Source organism: Oreochromis aureus, linkage group 18, assembly GCF_013358895.1.
Source record: "Oreochromis aureus strain Israel breed Guangdong linkage group 18, ZZ_aureus, whole genome shotgun sequence".
NCBI classification, from domain to species: Eukaryota; Metazoa; Chordata; class Actinopteri; order Cichliformes; family Cichlidae; genus Oreochromis; species Oreochromis aureus.
In genome coordinates, this window is record NC_052959.1 from 11953225 (window position 1) to 11970480 (window position 17256).

General features: G+C 40.1%; 1 protein-coding gene across 1 annotated transcript in view; it reads right to left on the reverse strand.

Moving 5' to 3' along the window:
- Nucleotides 1–3055: 3055 nt before the first annotated feature.
- clstn2a (calsyntenin 2a) overlaps nt 3056–17256 on the reverse strand; it is a 147370-nt gene continuing 133169 nt past the window's right edge. The window contains 9 exon segments of the mRNA XM_039601681.1: nt 3056–5341; nt 5503–5693; nt 7367–7487; nt 7602–7747; nt 7980–8147; nt 8336–8541; nt 13237–13369; nt 13372–13384; nt 13665–13831. Coding sequence (XP_039457615.1) covers nt 5126–5341; nt 5503–5693; nt 7367–7487; nt 7602–7747; nt 7980–8147; nt 8336–8541; nt 13237–13369; nt 13372–13384; nt 13665–13831 — 1361 coding nt within the window. The 3' untranslated portion in view covers nt 3056–5125.

Consider the following 17256-nt stretch of genomic DNA (forward strand, 5'->3'; position numbering starts at 1 on the left):
TGACTGCCTGCAGTACTGACCTCAACCCTATTTAATACTTGTGTGCTGTTTGTGCCAAACTCTTGAAGAATGGGATGTGATCCCACAGCAGTGTGTGACCAAGTTGGTCACCAGCATGAGGAGACTGTGCCAGGCTGCTGTGGCGGTGTATGGTTTGTCCATATGCTACTCAGGCCCCTCTTTGCTAAATGAATTCATTTTTTTAAATTGCCAATATGTTCCTTGTTTCTTCAGACTTCAATCATCCAATCCAATAAACGACACCAAAGAAGAGTCAGTAGCAGAATAAGCTGTTTGGCATTGGCACAGAAGATTTGGCAAGTTTTTCATGGACACAGCCCACACACTCAACTCTGTTGCTCAACTCACAAATGCATTTGTCTTACAAATGTGGCATCATTTAAGGGGAAATAAACTGGCTTTCCAACAATATAAGATTTACTGCCAAGAAACATCGTTACAGCAAAAACCAAGTGTGAACTTCAGTTACATGTACAGTTTGGCTTTCTGCAGGAAAGCTGAAGAGTGGCTGTTTGTTTCATTTTTTAATAATATTGCAAGATAAGATTAAACTTACAACCTGTTTAATAGCGCATAAATTAATATTCGTATTTGTTCCTTTTTATCAGCCAACAACCATGCATGTAACTGTTTTCTGTTATTTGTGGAGTTTTCGCAGAACTGATCTCTCAACGTGCAGTCATTGAAAGGTGAGTCAGACCTTCCACCAGCAGGGGGCAGTAATGCTTCACAGTTGCGAGCTGAACCTTGTAAGATCGGTTTGTATGTATTTAGTATGTATTTGTAATAATGTGAGATTTGGTAGAGGGGTGAGAATAAAGTAAAAACAAGTAAAAAATGTTGCATTGGGCGCTTCAGTCGATTTGTTTTCTTTGTGTACAGGCTGTGATCAGCTGACCTGCTGCTGCGCTGACATTTAATGCTATTTGCGGATTTAGCCAGCTGAAGTCAGATATAAGCAGATGTTACATGAGCTGTATGGCTGATTCCCAACTCCTGGATAAGACAAAGCGACTATAAAAGGTAACCAAGATTATCGGATCAGTGTTACCTTACACTGAGCAGCTACATCTATATTTTTATATACAGCACAAACCTGCTTCTGTTCTCCAAACAGCTGTTGTTCTGTGGCACAATCATTGCATCACGTTCAGAGCTGTGTCTCTGAACATTTTGTGCACCCCAGAGCAGCAGCAGCTGTCTCCCTCGCTCTGGACACGTACAGTGATTCACAACTGTTTTCAATATGTCCCAGTTGCACAATATTGCATCACTGAATGCACATTATCCCAGTCAGTGAGAATCTTTACCACAACATTTAGCTTTTTCTAATTCAATAAAAATTAATATTACACGAGTTTAGATTAATATTTCTCCATTTTTTATGAAAAAGTAAAAAAAACAAAACAAAACAAAAAACAAAAAACATTTTAAGAAATTGAACAGACAAGCAGCTGTGGAGCCGAGTTGTTTAGGGCAAGGTGCTTTTGTTTTTGTTGTTGTAGCGCCCTCTAGTGACCAAAGGAAAAAGCGTTTTCCCAATAATGGTGCCACCACTTTTGTGACATGAAGCTGTTGATAAGATATGACCTCAAAATCCATGTGATGCAGTTTGCCAAGCTGAGTCTAAACATGGCCTGTGCTACTTTTGGTACATATTCGATTAAATCTCCAAAAAGTTATAAGAACATATATTCAATTTCATTTATATAGCAGCAAATCGCAACAACAGTCACCTCAAGGTGCTTTATAGTGTAAGATTAAGACCCTACAATAATATGAGAGAAAACCTAACTAACAAATGACCCCCGTTAGATGCAGCTGATTGCAGCACAGATTTTCTTTTTTGTATTTTTCTTCCATATATTTCTACTGTATTTCTCATATGCTGTGTTTTATAATTGTTTTAAAATGATAATTTATTCTATTTCATCCTTTCTATGGTTCTTTGTTTTTTCTGTAGGGGATCTGTTGCGGACAGCATGTTTCTTTACTGTGCATATGACAAAAAAACTGAAAGCCCAAATTTAAACAAAAACAGGCAAATAGCTCAAAAGTTACATGATAAAAATCGATCCTGTGGTGAAGCTAGAGTACTTAACAGGAAATGGTTTGACTAATAAGAGTCTGACAGGGTTCAAGCGGCTTCCACAGAGTCCGATGGTACAGGATACACCAGATGATGAATGAAATAAAGGTTAGTATTTGCAATCACACCTGCACCCGCTGACAGAAACAGAAAGAGGCTGACAAAATGTTGTAGCATCAGCTGAGCGCTGCACCTTGTGGCGCAGTATGACCCAGCTCTTTTGGCATGTGGGGCCCAAAAACTACTGAATATGCAAAAATAATCCTTGCTAATAATCACCTGCTATGCACATGCAATATGTTCTGGGCAATTATATGAAAAACAGTCCAGAGATTATTTTAAGTGATGAAGACAAGGATCATTTCAGGAAAACAGAAGTGCAATTCAAAGGTGCAGGTAAGTGATTGAAAATTCAAAGTTTCCTCCAATTTATTTTGGGACCTTTTAAAAACTTGTTTCTGTGTGTTCAAACTGCTCACCTCGTGCATGCACCATTTTGCAGACTGAAAATCTATTATACAGTGCATCTTCCTTCCTTTTGGCTCAGAGGCAATTTGAATAAACACAGTGATTTCATGTGAACCCCACCTGCCTCTGTCTGTGTAAGCCTATAATGAAAACAAATGAAACACACAGGCAGCCAGCTCCAGCATGATGCATTCATGCAGCTGGCCAACACCTACAATGACAGCTCATTAATTATTCAATTTATCAGCTGCTCGACACAAACACACGCACACAGTGCACATCAGGTCAGGTGTATAGTGTAGAGACAGGAAGGAGAGCTTTGTAGAGTCTAAAACAAGTCTTTATTGGTCAATATACAGGAAGCAGTGGGATGACCACTAAAGAGAGAGAAATCCCAACCACAGAGTTTACAAAAAGAAAAAGAAACTGATATATAAAATAAGTGTCTTGAACATTTTTACAGGGTTTGTTATTATATGTAAAAGAACCTTTTTTTTTTTTTAAATCCTTAATCTTCAGAAGCATATTATGACAAAGAGGGAGGGACAAAGGAAACAAGGCAGTTATTTCACAATGATGACATCACAACCACAGGCCAACAGAAGGAGGGACAGGTGAGCAGGACACATAGTATCAGAGAGCTCAGTGAGAGAGGTCGTCATAGATACTGTCCACACATGAACATGTGACCGGTGCTTTCCTGTGAGCAGAGATGGGAATGTCACGGTTTCTTTTAGCTTTTAAACAAACTGGAATTTGTCCGAGTGAGTGTTAATCTGTAATGATGCCAGTACAAAGAGGAATGACTGTAAGTGAAGTATCCACTTCTTCTTGTAGCTGTGGTGAAGTTGTGCAGGAATGTGGATATACTGTATAAGCACTGCTTATTTTCTCCTAAATTTACCACCGTTTCTGTCAATATCTACACATGACTTCAAACGGGCGCTCCGACAACTTTGCACAATGAATTTACTTTCCTTTACATGAGGGATAAAAACAGCACGCTGACATCTGTGGGTGTCCTTTGCTTTGACATGAAAGGCTGTGTTACAAGCTGCAGATGTGGACTTCTGCAGCCAGTTTCACAGACACGCCTGTTGCAACTGAACAAAATAGGAAAGAAAATCCTACTTTGTTGGTTTTGCTGAAGGTGAGATCCTACAGTATATAACTCAGTATAAATTGTTGGCATCAAAAGCTATTTTATTTGCTCAAGGACGCCGTCCACAACATAAGACATCACAGCGGCCTGGCTCTGAGTCAAGTCTAACTAGATAAACTCGCGACAATTTAGGTGTTTGTGAAACCGGCAGGTCTAAGATGAGATGCTATTGACTGATAGATGGGAGGTGCAATGTATCTTGTTTCTGGAAAATGATCAATACTAGGCACTAAAGTCAGGATATTATAGCCTGTTCTGCATCAATTTTATATCTGTCTCTTATATCTGGAGTACCCCTGTTTCTGTGCACCGATCCTTTATGGTAGGTCCATAATTGCATAGAGGACTCCCTTTACTATGGATAAAACCAAAGGAAACACGAGATCTTAGTGGCAAACTGCAACATTTCTGTATCACTGCATGTGCTGAGTAAAAACCAAAGTTAGCTACTCCTAAACAGTAAACATTTGGGCCACAGCACGGATAGATCTGGCACACACACACAGATGCAAATGATCAGCTTCTAAGCTAATGGAAAAGTGACCGTTTTAGCTTCAAGATAATTCAAGGAACTCAAAGATGAAAGACTCAGTTCAAAAATTGATATTTCTACTTTGTTCTGTACATGCAGTAAATCAGGACAAATGTGGAATGTTTCTCTTTAGTGTCCAGGCCACAGAACCACAGACTTTAAGGACATCAAACGTGTTGTGGTTGAGAAGAGAGGAAACACAGAGAGAGAGAGCACAGCTATGTCATACCTACTATCAAGGCCATGGGAATTCTACGTAAAGATGTTACAGATACATGAACTAGCTGATGCGTAGATGGATAGACCTTGCTGTTAAATTGTTAAAAACAATCAGTTTGATGGATAAAAGATTTAAAAGTAACAGAGGATAGGATACACATACTAAACACTGGGATAAAAGTCAATTTTAAGCTTGTGTTTCGTATCAGTGTCACATCATTTAAGATCTGGCTCGTGGCTCAGAGTTTGGGACTGAATTTATAATGTGCCCACATAATAAATGACTCGACTGTGCTTGTTTGACATATTTTTCTCTGCTTTACTGGTTGTGACGTGAATAATGATGCACACACAGACAACGATTTCCATTCAGTCATACGCCATGTTTGACTGTGTCCAGCAGGGGGAGATGTTACATTAAAAATGACAACATGGGAAGATTCGAAGAGTATTTTCCAGCAACAGATTGTAAATTATTTCATCAGAGTGTGTGTGTGTGTGTATACCTTTACAGAGCATGAAGGAATGTCTGCATGATACGTGTGTGCTGTGTGTTTTTATGTGTGTGTGTCCCATGAGAATGTGCATGAGTGTGTGTTTGTGCACATATGTGTTAATGTTTACATGTTCGTGATCAGTATGTTATGGAGGAACTGTCCCATCCGAGTTTACCCTTCTGCTTTCTCTCTTTAGCAGCTTCTCTCCCTTCATCATCATCCTCCTCTTCATCGCTGTTCTCCGACTCAGCACTTGTCACTCCTCCCACCAGCTCTTCCTCCTCCTCTTCTTCCTCCTCCTCATGTTCTTCTTGCCTTACCTCATCACCCAGAGCCTGAGGTCCTCCTATGTTCTAGAGAACAACAAACAAAAATCAGTGTATAAACGACACAACTGCAGGTACGTTCATACTGTTAACAAATACTGTTAATCTTCAGTCTTCCACTCTGTCCTTCTTCTAAAAAAATACCCTGATAATGGCATTAAATGCTAAACCACATCTTTCAGAGTTACCTCCATGGGGTTGACAGTGATGGTGAGCGCAGAGTTGTCCCATTCTTCCTCAGCATCTTTGACCTCATCTTCGTCCTCTCTCGACCCTTCCTGATGTGTGGCGTGGATCCTGTAGACTCCAATAACCACAATCACCACCAGTGCCGCGATACAAACCACGATAACGACTGTGGCTGCAGGAGGTGCCGATCCTGTAAAAAACAGTGATTAAAGTCATTATGCATTGGCAGACATACATACAATAATAATAATAACAGTGGTTTGCTGTGATGCTCATAGTTTCCCTTAAGTTCTCTAATGATCCTGCAAAAAACGAATGAAAATGCTTTACAGCGGAGTAACAGAGTAAAAGTAATCTAAATGTTCATCAGAATCATAAATTAGAAATTGCGGTGGGATCACAGTAGTGAGTGAATTTACAATTTTGCTATTCAACTGTTTATTTACTGTTATGTTATCTATCTTATGTATCTTATTTGTTAAACAACACAGTTAGCTAGCTTGCGTACATTTATCTAACATTTTTGATTTTTATACTTTTAGCTATATTCTAACTGTTAGTTTTTACATTAAGCTAACTTCCTGATCAAAGCTTTCAATCAGTTGTTTTCAGATTAGTTTAGCTAATGTGTCCATGTCCCCCCCCAGCTCGCGCAGAAGTACCCCACGGGGAACCTTTTTCCCTGGTTGGAAAACATCTCTTTAAAGGGAGTTCTTCCTTTCCACAGTCACCAACTACTGCTCATCAGGATATCTTCTTCTTCAGTCACCTTTCTCACTCACTATGTGTTAATAGACCTCTCTGCATTGAATCATACTTGTCATTAATCTCTGGCTCTCTTCCACAGCATGCCTCTTATCCTGTCTTCCTTCTCTCACCCCAACCAGTCACGGCAGATGACCCCGCCCCTCCCTGAGGCTGGTCGTGCCGGAGGTTTCTTCCTGTTAAAAGGGAGTTTTTCCTTCCCACTGTTGCCAAAGTGTTTGCTCATAGGGGGTCATATGATTGTTGGGTTTTTCTCTGTATGTATTATTGTAGGGGCTACTGTACAATATAAAGTGCCTTGAGGCGACTGTTGTTGTGATTTGGTGCTGTATGAATAAAATCGAATTATTATCCCCTACTCATCAGCGGATCACCAGAATGTGAGATTTTCTGTTTAATATTACAATACAATACAACTTTATTTGTATAGCACATTTAAAACCAGAGGTAGCCAAAGTGCTTCACATAATCCAATAAAACAGTAGTAAAGTACAAAGGCAGATAAGCTAGCAGGTGGGAGGCATTGATTAACCAAGCATACAAGTATACAAGTACGCAGATAAGCAAGCAAGACTTAACGATAAAAACAATAAAACAATATAAGCAAAAGAGAGGAAAGGGGAGGGCAAGAAAGTACACTTAAAAGGCATGCGCTAGGAAGCCGGGAAGACTAAGCTAAAAAGGTGGGTTTTCAATCGAGACTTGAAGGTCTGGATCGAGTCAGACATGTGAATAGTATGAGGGAGGTTATTCCAGAGGTTAGGTGCGACTGAAACGAAGGCACCTCTGGTTTTCAGCCGATTAATAAATGTAGAATCTTTACCTTACTACATAAGTGCTTAAAGGCAAATAGACCCGTTCTTATTTCAACTCTACGTGAGCATTCAAAATGTCTCATTCACACAAGTATTTTTCTATTGGCACACATTCTCACTCCAATGAACACATCAGGAGCAACTGTGTTCACTACTTTAATCGAACCACCAGCCTTTCAATTAGTACACGACCTGCTCTACCTCCTGAGCCACAGTCACCCACAGGCGACAGTTGTTAAGAACCAGCGCTTTATAAATGAACTGGACTCAATTTGTGTCTTACCTGACATGTGAGAGTTGAGCGAGTGCATCATGAGTGGGTGATGGATGGGTCTCATGTACTGGGATTGGACAGCCATGTGATTGGCGTGCTCCACAGGTGCCGAGTGGTGAAGAACACTGACCTATGCAGAACAAAGAGAAGAGGAAACAGGAAAACATTGAAAGATAAAACAAACAAACCAGAAAAATAAGACAGAGACACTGGGTAGATGAGAATGTTTATATATCAAACTCACCTCCAAATTGAACTCGTTGCTGGTGTAGCGACCATTCAGCTCCGAACAGGTGAGTCTGAACCTCCTCTCACTCAGATTGGCTGGTCGCCAGTTCCTGTAGCGCACTTGCCTCAGTGCCTGCTCATAGTGAGCCATGGAGTCCACACCTTGTAACAGAAAAAGATTTATGCCTTACTAATATCTCTAACACATGTCATGAAGCAGAACTGCATATTGGCGACATAAATAAGCCTGTAATTAAACGACAGGGACATGTCTCAGGGACCTTTACATCTTTCTTAATGTATGATCGTCTGACTGCTGATTAAAGGGCACGCCATTTTCCAGATTTTTCCCTAAGATGAGGCTGCAGAAGGTCACACAGCATTGCCAGCCTACCATAAATTGATATTCCAGAGGTGGAGTTGGTGGCATCAAGGTGTTTTCCCAGCAGAGCACTGTGATGAATCTCTAGACTTTCTCTGTCTGGATTCAGTTCTTCTCCAATTACCAGAACATCACAGTAGTCCAGATTGTGCATTACCTCCATCACGCCTGGCCTGCGGGCTGCATGCATGCACACAAAATCGCACAAGTGTGAAAGCGTTTGAAATGATAAGATGTCAACTATCCAACACATATATGGTCGAATATAAAACACCTCAACAGAAAGAACAGCAAAAATGATTGTAAATTAACAAAAGCATCATTAAGATGCACATATAAGCTGAGAGCATCTATAACAGCCCACTCACGTCCACCGAAGCCATCTCCCTTCATTACTGTGCTTGTGATGTGAAGCTCTTTGAAAGGTGCCACACCCAGCGGGCCCCGGAGGTCGCTGGCAGGCCTGACGAGTCGATTAGATCCAGCAATGGTGATTCTCGGTTCACTGGGCGGCAGCACCATAACTACTGCCTTGATGTCTGGGATGGAGAGACACGTGTCCTCTCCGAAACACCTGACACACACACACACACACACACACACACACACACACACACACACACACACACACACACACACACACACACACACACACACACACACACACACACACACAGAAGAGGATAAGAAAAGGTTACAGGGTAGGACAGCACCTGTGTTGCTGCCTCACTGCTTACGTCTCTTGATTTTACTGCAGCGTATTTGCTTTTGTATAATTTAAATACCGCTGCACTGAATTAAAGGTTCAGGGAGCGACAGGGACATTTCTTTATTCCAACTGAACCTCACACACTTCAAACCTATAAGCACAGCAGACAAATAGTAAAACAGCAAAAATAAAAATCTTAAAGCATAAACAGTGCTAGGTTTGGTTGAAAATATTGTTTTTGTGTTCATGATGTGGAGAAAATATGTTTTAAAGGCCTAAAATTTTAGAGCTAGATAAGAAAAAATGTATCTGAAATACGTTTCTGTATCACCAACTTGTGGGGACACACACTGATAGCGTTCAATATCACTCCTTCAATTTCCAGCTTCAATCTCATAATCCTTGAAAATACTCTTCATGTACTCTTCCTTCAAGATTACCCCTACAACATTTCACTTCTGACGTCACTGTGAAGAAGTTTCAAGGCACCCCTCATTTCTTTATATTTTGCTTCAAACTTTTAGGCTTTCCGAAGGTCTTTCAAAGTTTTTCTTTGGACGTTGCCTGCTTTTTCACTCATTTTCAGTCCATATACAAAGGTACCAAACTCAAGGGATGACCCAGTGTTGTAATAGACAACTTAGTAAAGAAACAATTTAAATTGCATCTTTGGGCACTTTGTTACTAGCAGCCTGTCACAAACACATATCTTGTTGCCATTTGTTTAGTCGACTCTACAAAAAATGTCAACACAGTCTGACATAAAATAGTATTTTTGTACCAATGAAGTGATTTCCAAAGAGCTGTTAGCCAAGTGCTTGACATATCTTGGCGTGGGGTGCAGTGTGTCAAGTGGAAACAAAAGAAGAAGTGGCACACACACCAAAAAAAGCTAGAAATGGTCTCAGTGGAAGAAGCCATTCATAAGGGAGGAAACAGGAAGAATCAGCTAAACAGAATGCAACCAACAACCAAAGAAGAACTTAAGAACTATTATATGCTTTATTCCCATGTATGTTCAATCAATCACTGCACTTTTCATTGTCATGCACATCTTCCTAGCAAAATATAAAGAAATAAAGGGTTGGCTCTAGACTTTAGTGGAGGATTGCATGCAATAAAACCTCTTTTTAAGTGCTAAATGTATTTAGAGCTTTTTAAGATTATTTTAATTTCAATAATAATAATTTTTGGGGGCTGTAAGAAGATTTTTCTTGCAGTGCTAATAGTGCCTGCCCATTTCACACCAGCATTAAGAAAAAACCTCTAACAGTTCAAACTTAGAAATTTATGCATATTCAATCCCTCTTAGTGAAAACCGGTTTAGAAAATACGTTTTCAGGGGCTTTAAGTGGCCGCTGAGGTGCTTTGTTTGTGCAATCAATTTCTAGTAAGGCATCATAATTGATTACCACTTCTGAGGTTTGTTGGATTGCCAGAACAGGCTGGCAACAAAAAAGGAAAACTGGCAAGAATACCAAATTCTCCAGTGGGTTTGTTTTACCCACTCATCAAACAGGCCAGCTGCTTTATGAAAACATATACAATGCATATTAATTCAAAAGATTTTCTTTCAGTTTTTCCTGTTAAAAATCATTTCCATTGCTTTATCACGAGAAAATCTTTTCTATTCTGGAGAAAAATTCTATGAAATGATGTGAATTACATTTTTATGTACAGTACTTGGTTTTATTGTGTTGTAAGTAGCTTATATCACTATAGAAAAACCCAGTTTCAACTGGACTTAAGCTGAATCAGTGTGATTCTGAAAGCAAGCAACCATGAACTCTCATCTGCACATAAAAACATCCCACTTATGTATAAAGAAATGAAATCCACAAAAGGGGATGTTAGCGTTTGAGGTCTCAGATCAATCTTGGCTTGTTACCTGCCTTGACCACATGGCCTGTAGTGCCTTCACTTTGAAATCTGCCCGGGTGTGTGTGTGTGTGTGTGTGCGCGTCCTCAAAGCAAAAGCTGATCCTGGAAACAACACTGCTGTGGGAACTACTACACAGCAATGTGGTAGTTCCCACAACAGTGGGTACTACCGCTGAGTACTATTTCAGTCTGTTTGTGTGTAGACTGTCAGCGCGACAGGGTTGCAACCCTTCAAGAAGCAGCCTCCAAGATGGACACAGTCCAACTCATGGATGCTGACAAAAGGGTGGCAGAAATCTCTGAACTTTACACCCCTGTCCAACATCGTTTTTAATTTAACTATATCAGGTCTTTTTGTACCTGTTGTATAGACAATATTTTAAAAATGGATATGGCCCAAGAAAATGTTGATAAGCTACTTATGGTGCCAGACAGGGCTTGTGACATGGAGAAAACACCCGCGGCTTTAAAACAACACAGCGTCTTAAAGAATTTTCTGAACACTGTATGTGTTATGTGACTACATATTGTTGTTTTTTCCCTATTCACGGAGTGCAGATTCAACATATCTGCTGAGTGCAAAGGCGGATCTATCTGCCGTTATCTCGAGGAGCGCAGTGAAGTGTTGTCAGAGTCAGACAGCCTCTATTGTTGCTCCTGGAGCTCGCCTCACTTTATCGACCAGCACGAGTCTAAGCTGATCTGACCCGCCTGCGTTTGCTGCTCAACAAAGGAACAGGTGCTGCATGGCTGTGGAGACAAGACGTAAGACACGTGAACATGTACCACCACTCAAGCTAGACACAAGTCTCTCTCTCTCTGGGACAGTAAGCAATATCTATATATGCAATCAAGCATGTTGCATCCAACGTGCTACAGCTTAGTGCTTTGAAGCAGATCGGGGCAGACATGAGCCCCATATGAGTACTGGGATGTAATAATGATCCAATCAGAAACGCAGGAATGAGTTAGTCTCAAAGTAGTAATTCAAACATGGGTGCCACTTACAATTACCACTGAAATCTTAAAAAAAGACATAATCATAGTCATTATCACACAAGATAAAAAAGATTTTTCAAACGTTTCGTCTCAAAGGGAAAGAGAAAGTGAATTCTCTGTGAATTTGTTTAAAAAAACCCTCAGTTGTATCTTTTTTAGTTTGTTAACAGTTAACAGTTGGCGGTGCATGCACACTATATATATATATCGTACAGGTACACATCATCTGTCCTGGTCTATGCAGGGGAAAATAAATAATCAGCCTACTACTTGTCTTTTCCATCAACTAGATTTAATATATAATGTAAGGTTTCGGTCTAGTGGTGAAAATTTAGAAAATATCAGCTCACCAAAAGATAACCGAATATAAATCCAAATTCATGGACACGTTTGTCTGTTTGCAGTACTGGGAAATAATAACATGCAGGAGATTTCTGGACAAGTACTTGAAAGAGAGGCAGGTTGAGTGACTGGCATCATCATCCTGAAGTGCTGCTGCTACTAGTGAACAAAGTCAATTTAATCAAGTCAAATCAAATCAAAGGCAGAGATAGAAGCACAAGCAGAGAGAGGAGGAGAGAAGAGGGAAAAGATAACAAAAGCAAGGAAAATAGACTCTAGCAATATGGTCTTTGCAATCACCAGGGACAGCTGGCCTGCTTATTGGTTTAATAGTTTTTACACTAATGATCCACCCTACGCCATCTCACTGAGAGCTCGGCTCTGGCAGCTGCTTTGCTCACCACTGTTTCTGTTTGTAGCTGTTTGCATTGCCTGTGACCACTACCCATCTTATGCTGACCACCTTGTTTCACATTTTACATTCGATTTCTGGGGATTTTCACAAACATTAAAATGTCAGAAAGAGTTAAAATCTTAACGTCTAAAGAAACAGGCAGAAATTAAAAAACAAAACAAAACGCAGAAGCCCACGACACATTAAACGTGCAGCTGCTCTGCACATCAAACAGGTCCCTAAATCGCGCCATTATACACTGAATGTAAGAAAGGCTATCTAATTTTAACTGTTGGAGGGGGCGGCGTGTTGGTGCCGTGGTTAGCACAGTTACTTTGGGGTAGAAAGGTTTTAGGTTCGAACATGCTGGTCAGCTCATGCCTTTAAGTGGTGAGTTTGCTTGTTCCTTCAGTGCTTGCGTGAATATTTTTCTGTTGCCCCATTACAGCTGAGAAAAGCTCATTAGGCTAATGTGGGGTGACATACTTCAGTATGTTATCTAGCTAATAATTATATAGCCTGTGTACTGAAAACTACAGAGGTGTGATTTCCACTGCAGGAAGCTAAGCTAATGACCAAATCACTATACATGAAGAGATCTCAGGACAAGATTTAATGCTTCATGTTGTGACAGGTGGTTTTATGTCTCCAGTAAATGTTTGTGCACAAAACATCCTGAATATTCCTCCTGCATGAATAAATCTGGTCCCATGAGATTTCCACAACATGCGTGCATGCGTGCACAGCGAGTACCAGTCTCTCAAAGTCAATGCTCCCCTGAGCAAGATGTTAACTCACAGTACTTCCAGCAGAGCTGCTCCAAAGCTGAGCTGCTCAGATATGAACAGGTGCACGAAAAGCTGGATGTTTAAAAGCCATGGCGTGTGTTTCGTCTCTTAGATAGCTGAGATAAAAACGCACTGTCAGAGTAAATGTGCACTCACTGTACTGTAGTGGTGATATGCAGCCGTCGGAGGCCTGGTGTGGGGAACTGGCGAGAATTGATGTAGGAGACCTTGGTCATGGCCATGTTGATGCTGTCCACATCTTCTCCTTCCACCACCAGCACAGACTGGGCGGGTTAAAATGAAACTGGGAAAAACCAACAAACGACTTGTTCTCATTCAAATTCAAAAGTAAATCAATAATATGATGAGTGGAGGTTTAGAGCAGTTTTATCAAAAAGCATGTAGATGTGGACGTCTTAAATTCAACTCCATCATATTCCAGAGATAAGAAATGAAAGAGCTTTAACTTAAAAGCGGCACATAAATTAGTTATGGTGCTTTCCTTCTTCCTTTTAGACCAATGCAAATGCAGTTGGCTGTTACTGCGGAGAAATAAGTTGAATGTTTCCATTTTTTCCACGCACCTTTATGTCCTTAGCGAGGCTTTCAAGGGAGTTAATATCAAGGCCTTCTTTGCAAGCCTGCAAACAGGAGATAACCTTCTGGGTTTCGATGCGACCCGGTCGGATCGTCAGACCTGACAGGCTACCACGGAAGTACTGAGTGAACCTTGGGGTTGCTACCTCACCACCTAGTGGGGAAGAGAGAAGATATATGATATATGAGAGGAGAAAGAAGAGAAAAGAAGAAGAAAGTACAGAAGTAACAAAAGGGAGAGAAAGCTAAGTGAAAAAGGGGCTAAAATATTGAAAATGTGTGCTTTTCTAAGGGAAACATAAACAGAAACCATGGAGAGCTGTTTCTCTCAAACTTTTAGATTAAAAGAGAAACATGAAAAAAAATTACATCAGCTCCAACATGAAAAAAAGTACTTTGATTACTTTGAAAATAACATTGCTCTTTAAATAGGTGTTTAAATAGGTTTCGGTACAAATTTTAGGTTAGGGATGTGAACTTTACACATACATTAAGTGCTGTACACTCTAGATAAGCAAGAAAAGCAGACATCATGACCTGCAGAATATAGTCTGCAGTATTCAAGGAAACATCGCAGGACGCAACAGAACAGCTGATTTTGACAGGTTGTCACATTGGATTTATGACTTTGACAGATGGTAGTGCGAGTTTGACCTAAAATGTTCTGCAACTGCCACAGCCGGTGGGAAATACAAACTAACCATTCATATAAGCTAAATAAAACCAGTAAGTGGAAGCCAACACCTTGGCACAGTCCTCTGTGTAAAAGGTATCACAGCAGTACAGGCTGTGGAGGTCTGTCAAGCCCTGACATCTTCTTAAGAGTGCACTTTTTTCATATGGAGAGCGTAGCAGATTTTCCTGTCAGCTCTGCCCCGTGGTACAATTTTACCACTTCTCATGACAGGTGTAATTTCCATACAGGTCTAACCCCCCCTTAAGGTAAATTACTTCCTGCCTGAGTCTTTCAGGCCAGTTAAGGCTTACACGTTTGAAAATTCTCATAAAAGGTGACAGCTCCTCTTAGAGTAATGCAAAAATGGTGGATGTCGCTCTGTATTTGTAGTTCATAATATACCGAGTGTCACGAACAAGTATGTCATAGTAGCAATGAAATATTTACACAGTCTTTAATTGAATTATATTTCCAGTTTTAGAATTTGATCACTATTATTTTTACTGAAACATATTGATTTTATTTTATCTGGGAAAATTACTTAACTTGTTTATTAACCCAGACAAAAACAGCAGTGTATGTATCAAGTGGTCCTCTACTGGTGCTTCTTATTCAGTGCTTTCCCATCTTTTCGTTTTCAACTGAATATAACTTTTTAGCATTGCAGAATACTGACTCAGCAGTTTTGTTATTTAAAGTTGCTCGCTCGTTTAGCAGAGCTAGGAGGTTCTCCTGGGACAGAGCTATTCTGTACAGAGGCGCTCGGGGGAATTGTAGACAGACACTGCAGATGATATTCAGAACTAGATGGCCTGCACAGGGCTGCAGGCATCTACTCCCTCAGCTCAGTCAGTGTGAATCATACAAGGGTGTATACATGTGGAGCTGAGAGAGAATGCTCAGCAGCAGTTCCTGCATCACATATCGTAACAGAAAATGTATTGTTGGTATCTGTAAGAGGAGGTCTGTATGACATGATTTCCTGACTTTAACTTTGAAGGAAGAAGATTAGTTGAATAAGTGAAATGAAAGCAGACATGCTTAAACTTATAGATTTTGTTTCAATTAACCTAACGACAACCAAATCAATAAACCTTTGATTGATCTCGATGTGTTATATGTCTGTGTGCTGTACTACCTCAGACTTTAGTCTAAAAACAAACAGGTTGAATCATTAGCGTTGAACTTTTTATAGATGACATAGATCACTTAAAATTATTCCCCAGTTATCATAATTCTACACTATTTCACATGAAAGAATACAAAAACTACATGCAAAAATCTTGATCCACCTCTCATTTCTTTACATTTTGCAAATGGAAAATGGACAACATGTGGAGCGATTTGCAAACAAACACGTGGATACAGTATATCAGACATAAAACAGAGTTTGTGCAATTCTAACAAAATTGAAAATCAGTATTTGATATGACCACTTTTATTCATCAACACAGCCTGAACTCTCTTAGTCAAGTGTTCTCTTAATGTCTTTAAGTAGTGTTCAGGAATAGTTGTCCAGGCTTCTTGAAGAATATTCAAAGCTCTGTTTTGGATGTTGGCTGATTGGACTCTGCTTCAATAACGTTGAGATCTGAGCTCTAGGGAGGCCAATGTATGACTGATAATAATCCATAAGTATGTTTTTACTGTACTGGCAGAGTGTGGGATCATTGGGCATTGTCATGGTGAAAAATTTAACTTTTGCCAATCAGATGCTTTCCAAACGGTGGATCAAAATCTGGCCCTAATTTGCTGTGATCGTATCAATTTTGATAAGATCTCCAACACTGTTGGCTGAAATGAAGCCCCAAACCATGACAGAGCCTCCATCGTGCTTCACAGACTGCTGTGGACACTTATTGTTGTAGCTCTCTTCTGACAATTTAATGAAATATTTCACTTTGGGTTAATCGCTCTGTAAGACCTGTTGCCATGCACATTTTGTGTGTATTTCGGTGTGAAAGAAGTTGTTAATAATCAGATGGCTTCAAGATGGATCAAAATTTGATGATACTTTTCTCAGCACCACTGGCTGAAATGGCCCCAAACCACAACAGAGCTTCCACCATGTTTTACAGATAGCTGTAGACACTCAGACTCACATTTTGAGCCAAAAATGACAAATTTGGATTCATTCACTCCATAAGACCCGTTTCCACTGATTTTCAGTCCAGTTCTTGTGTAATCCGGCATACTTCAGCCTTTTCTCCATTTCCTTTCCTTAAGTACGGCTTCTTGACAGCCACTCTACCACTGAGACCATTTCTGATGAGGCTTCAGTGAACAGCAGACGGATGAGCTGAAGGGCCAGATGTACTGTATCTCTCAGGTACTGTGTCAGGTCTTTTATTGGATTGCCCTCCCCCCTGTTTCTCAGGGATATGACTTTCAGATACTGGTCATCTCTTGAAGATAGTTTTTTAGGCCTGCCACTTCTTCTTTTGCTATGTTTTTATAGTTTTGTGACACTTAGTAGATATATCACAATCTGTGTCTACAGTCACACAGTGTTCCTTCACATACAAAATGCAATCTAAGTTTATTTTCCATATATATAGGTGGACTCTTGTTTTCCTTATAGTACATTTCTTATACCCATACACTCAGAGCAGACATGGTGAGGACTGTGCATTTTGGAACACAGGTTGGTATAAGTGGGAGCAGAAAAGGCCCTAATTTGCCTGTCCATCATCTACCTTTCTTTCTACCTGTGTAAAGGTTTTTCATCGCCAAGACATGTTTTCCTGCAAAATGACATCTCAACATGCATCTATTTTACATAGATTTGCACAATCAATCAAAACGAAATAAAAAAGAGAAGAGTACAATGCCAGGTACTATAACTAGCAGACCTTGGATACATGAGTTGTGACATTTTGGAAACAGTAAGCAGGATCATTCAG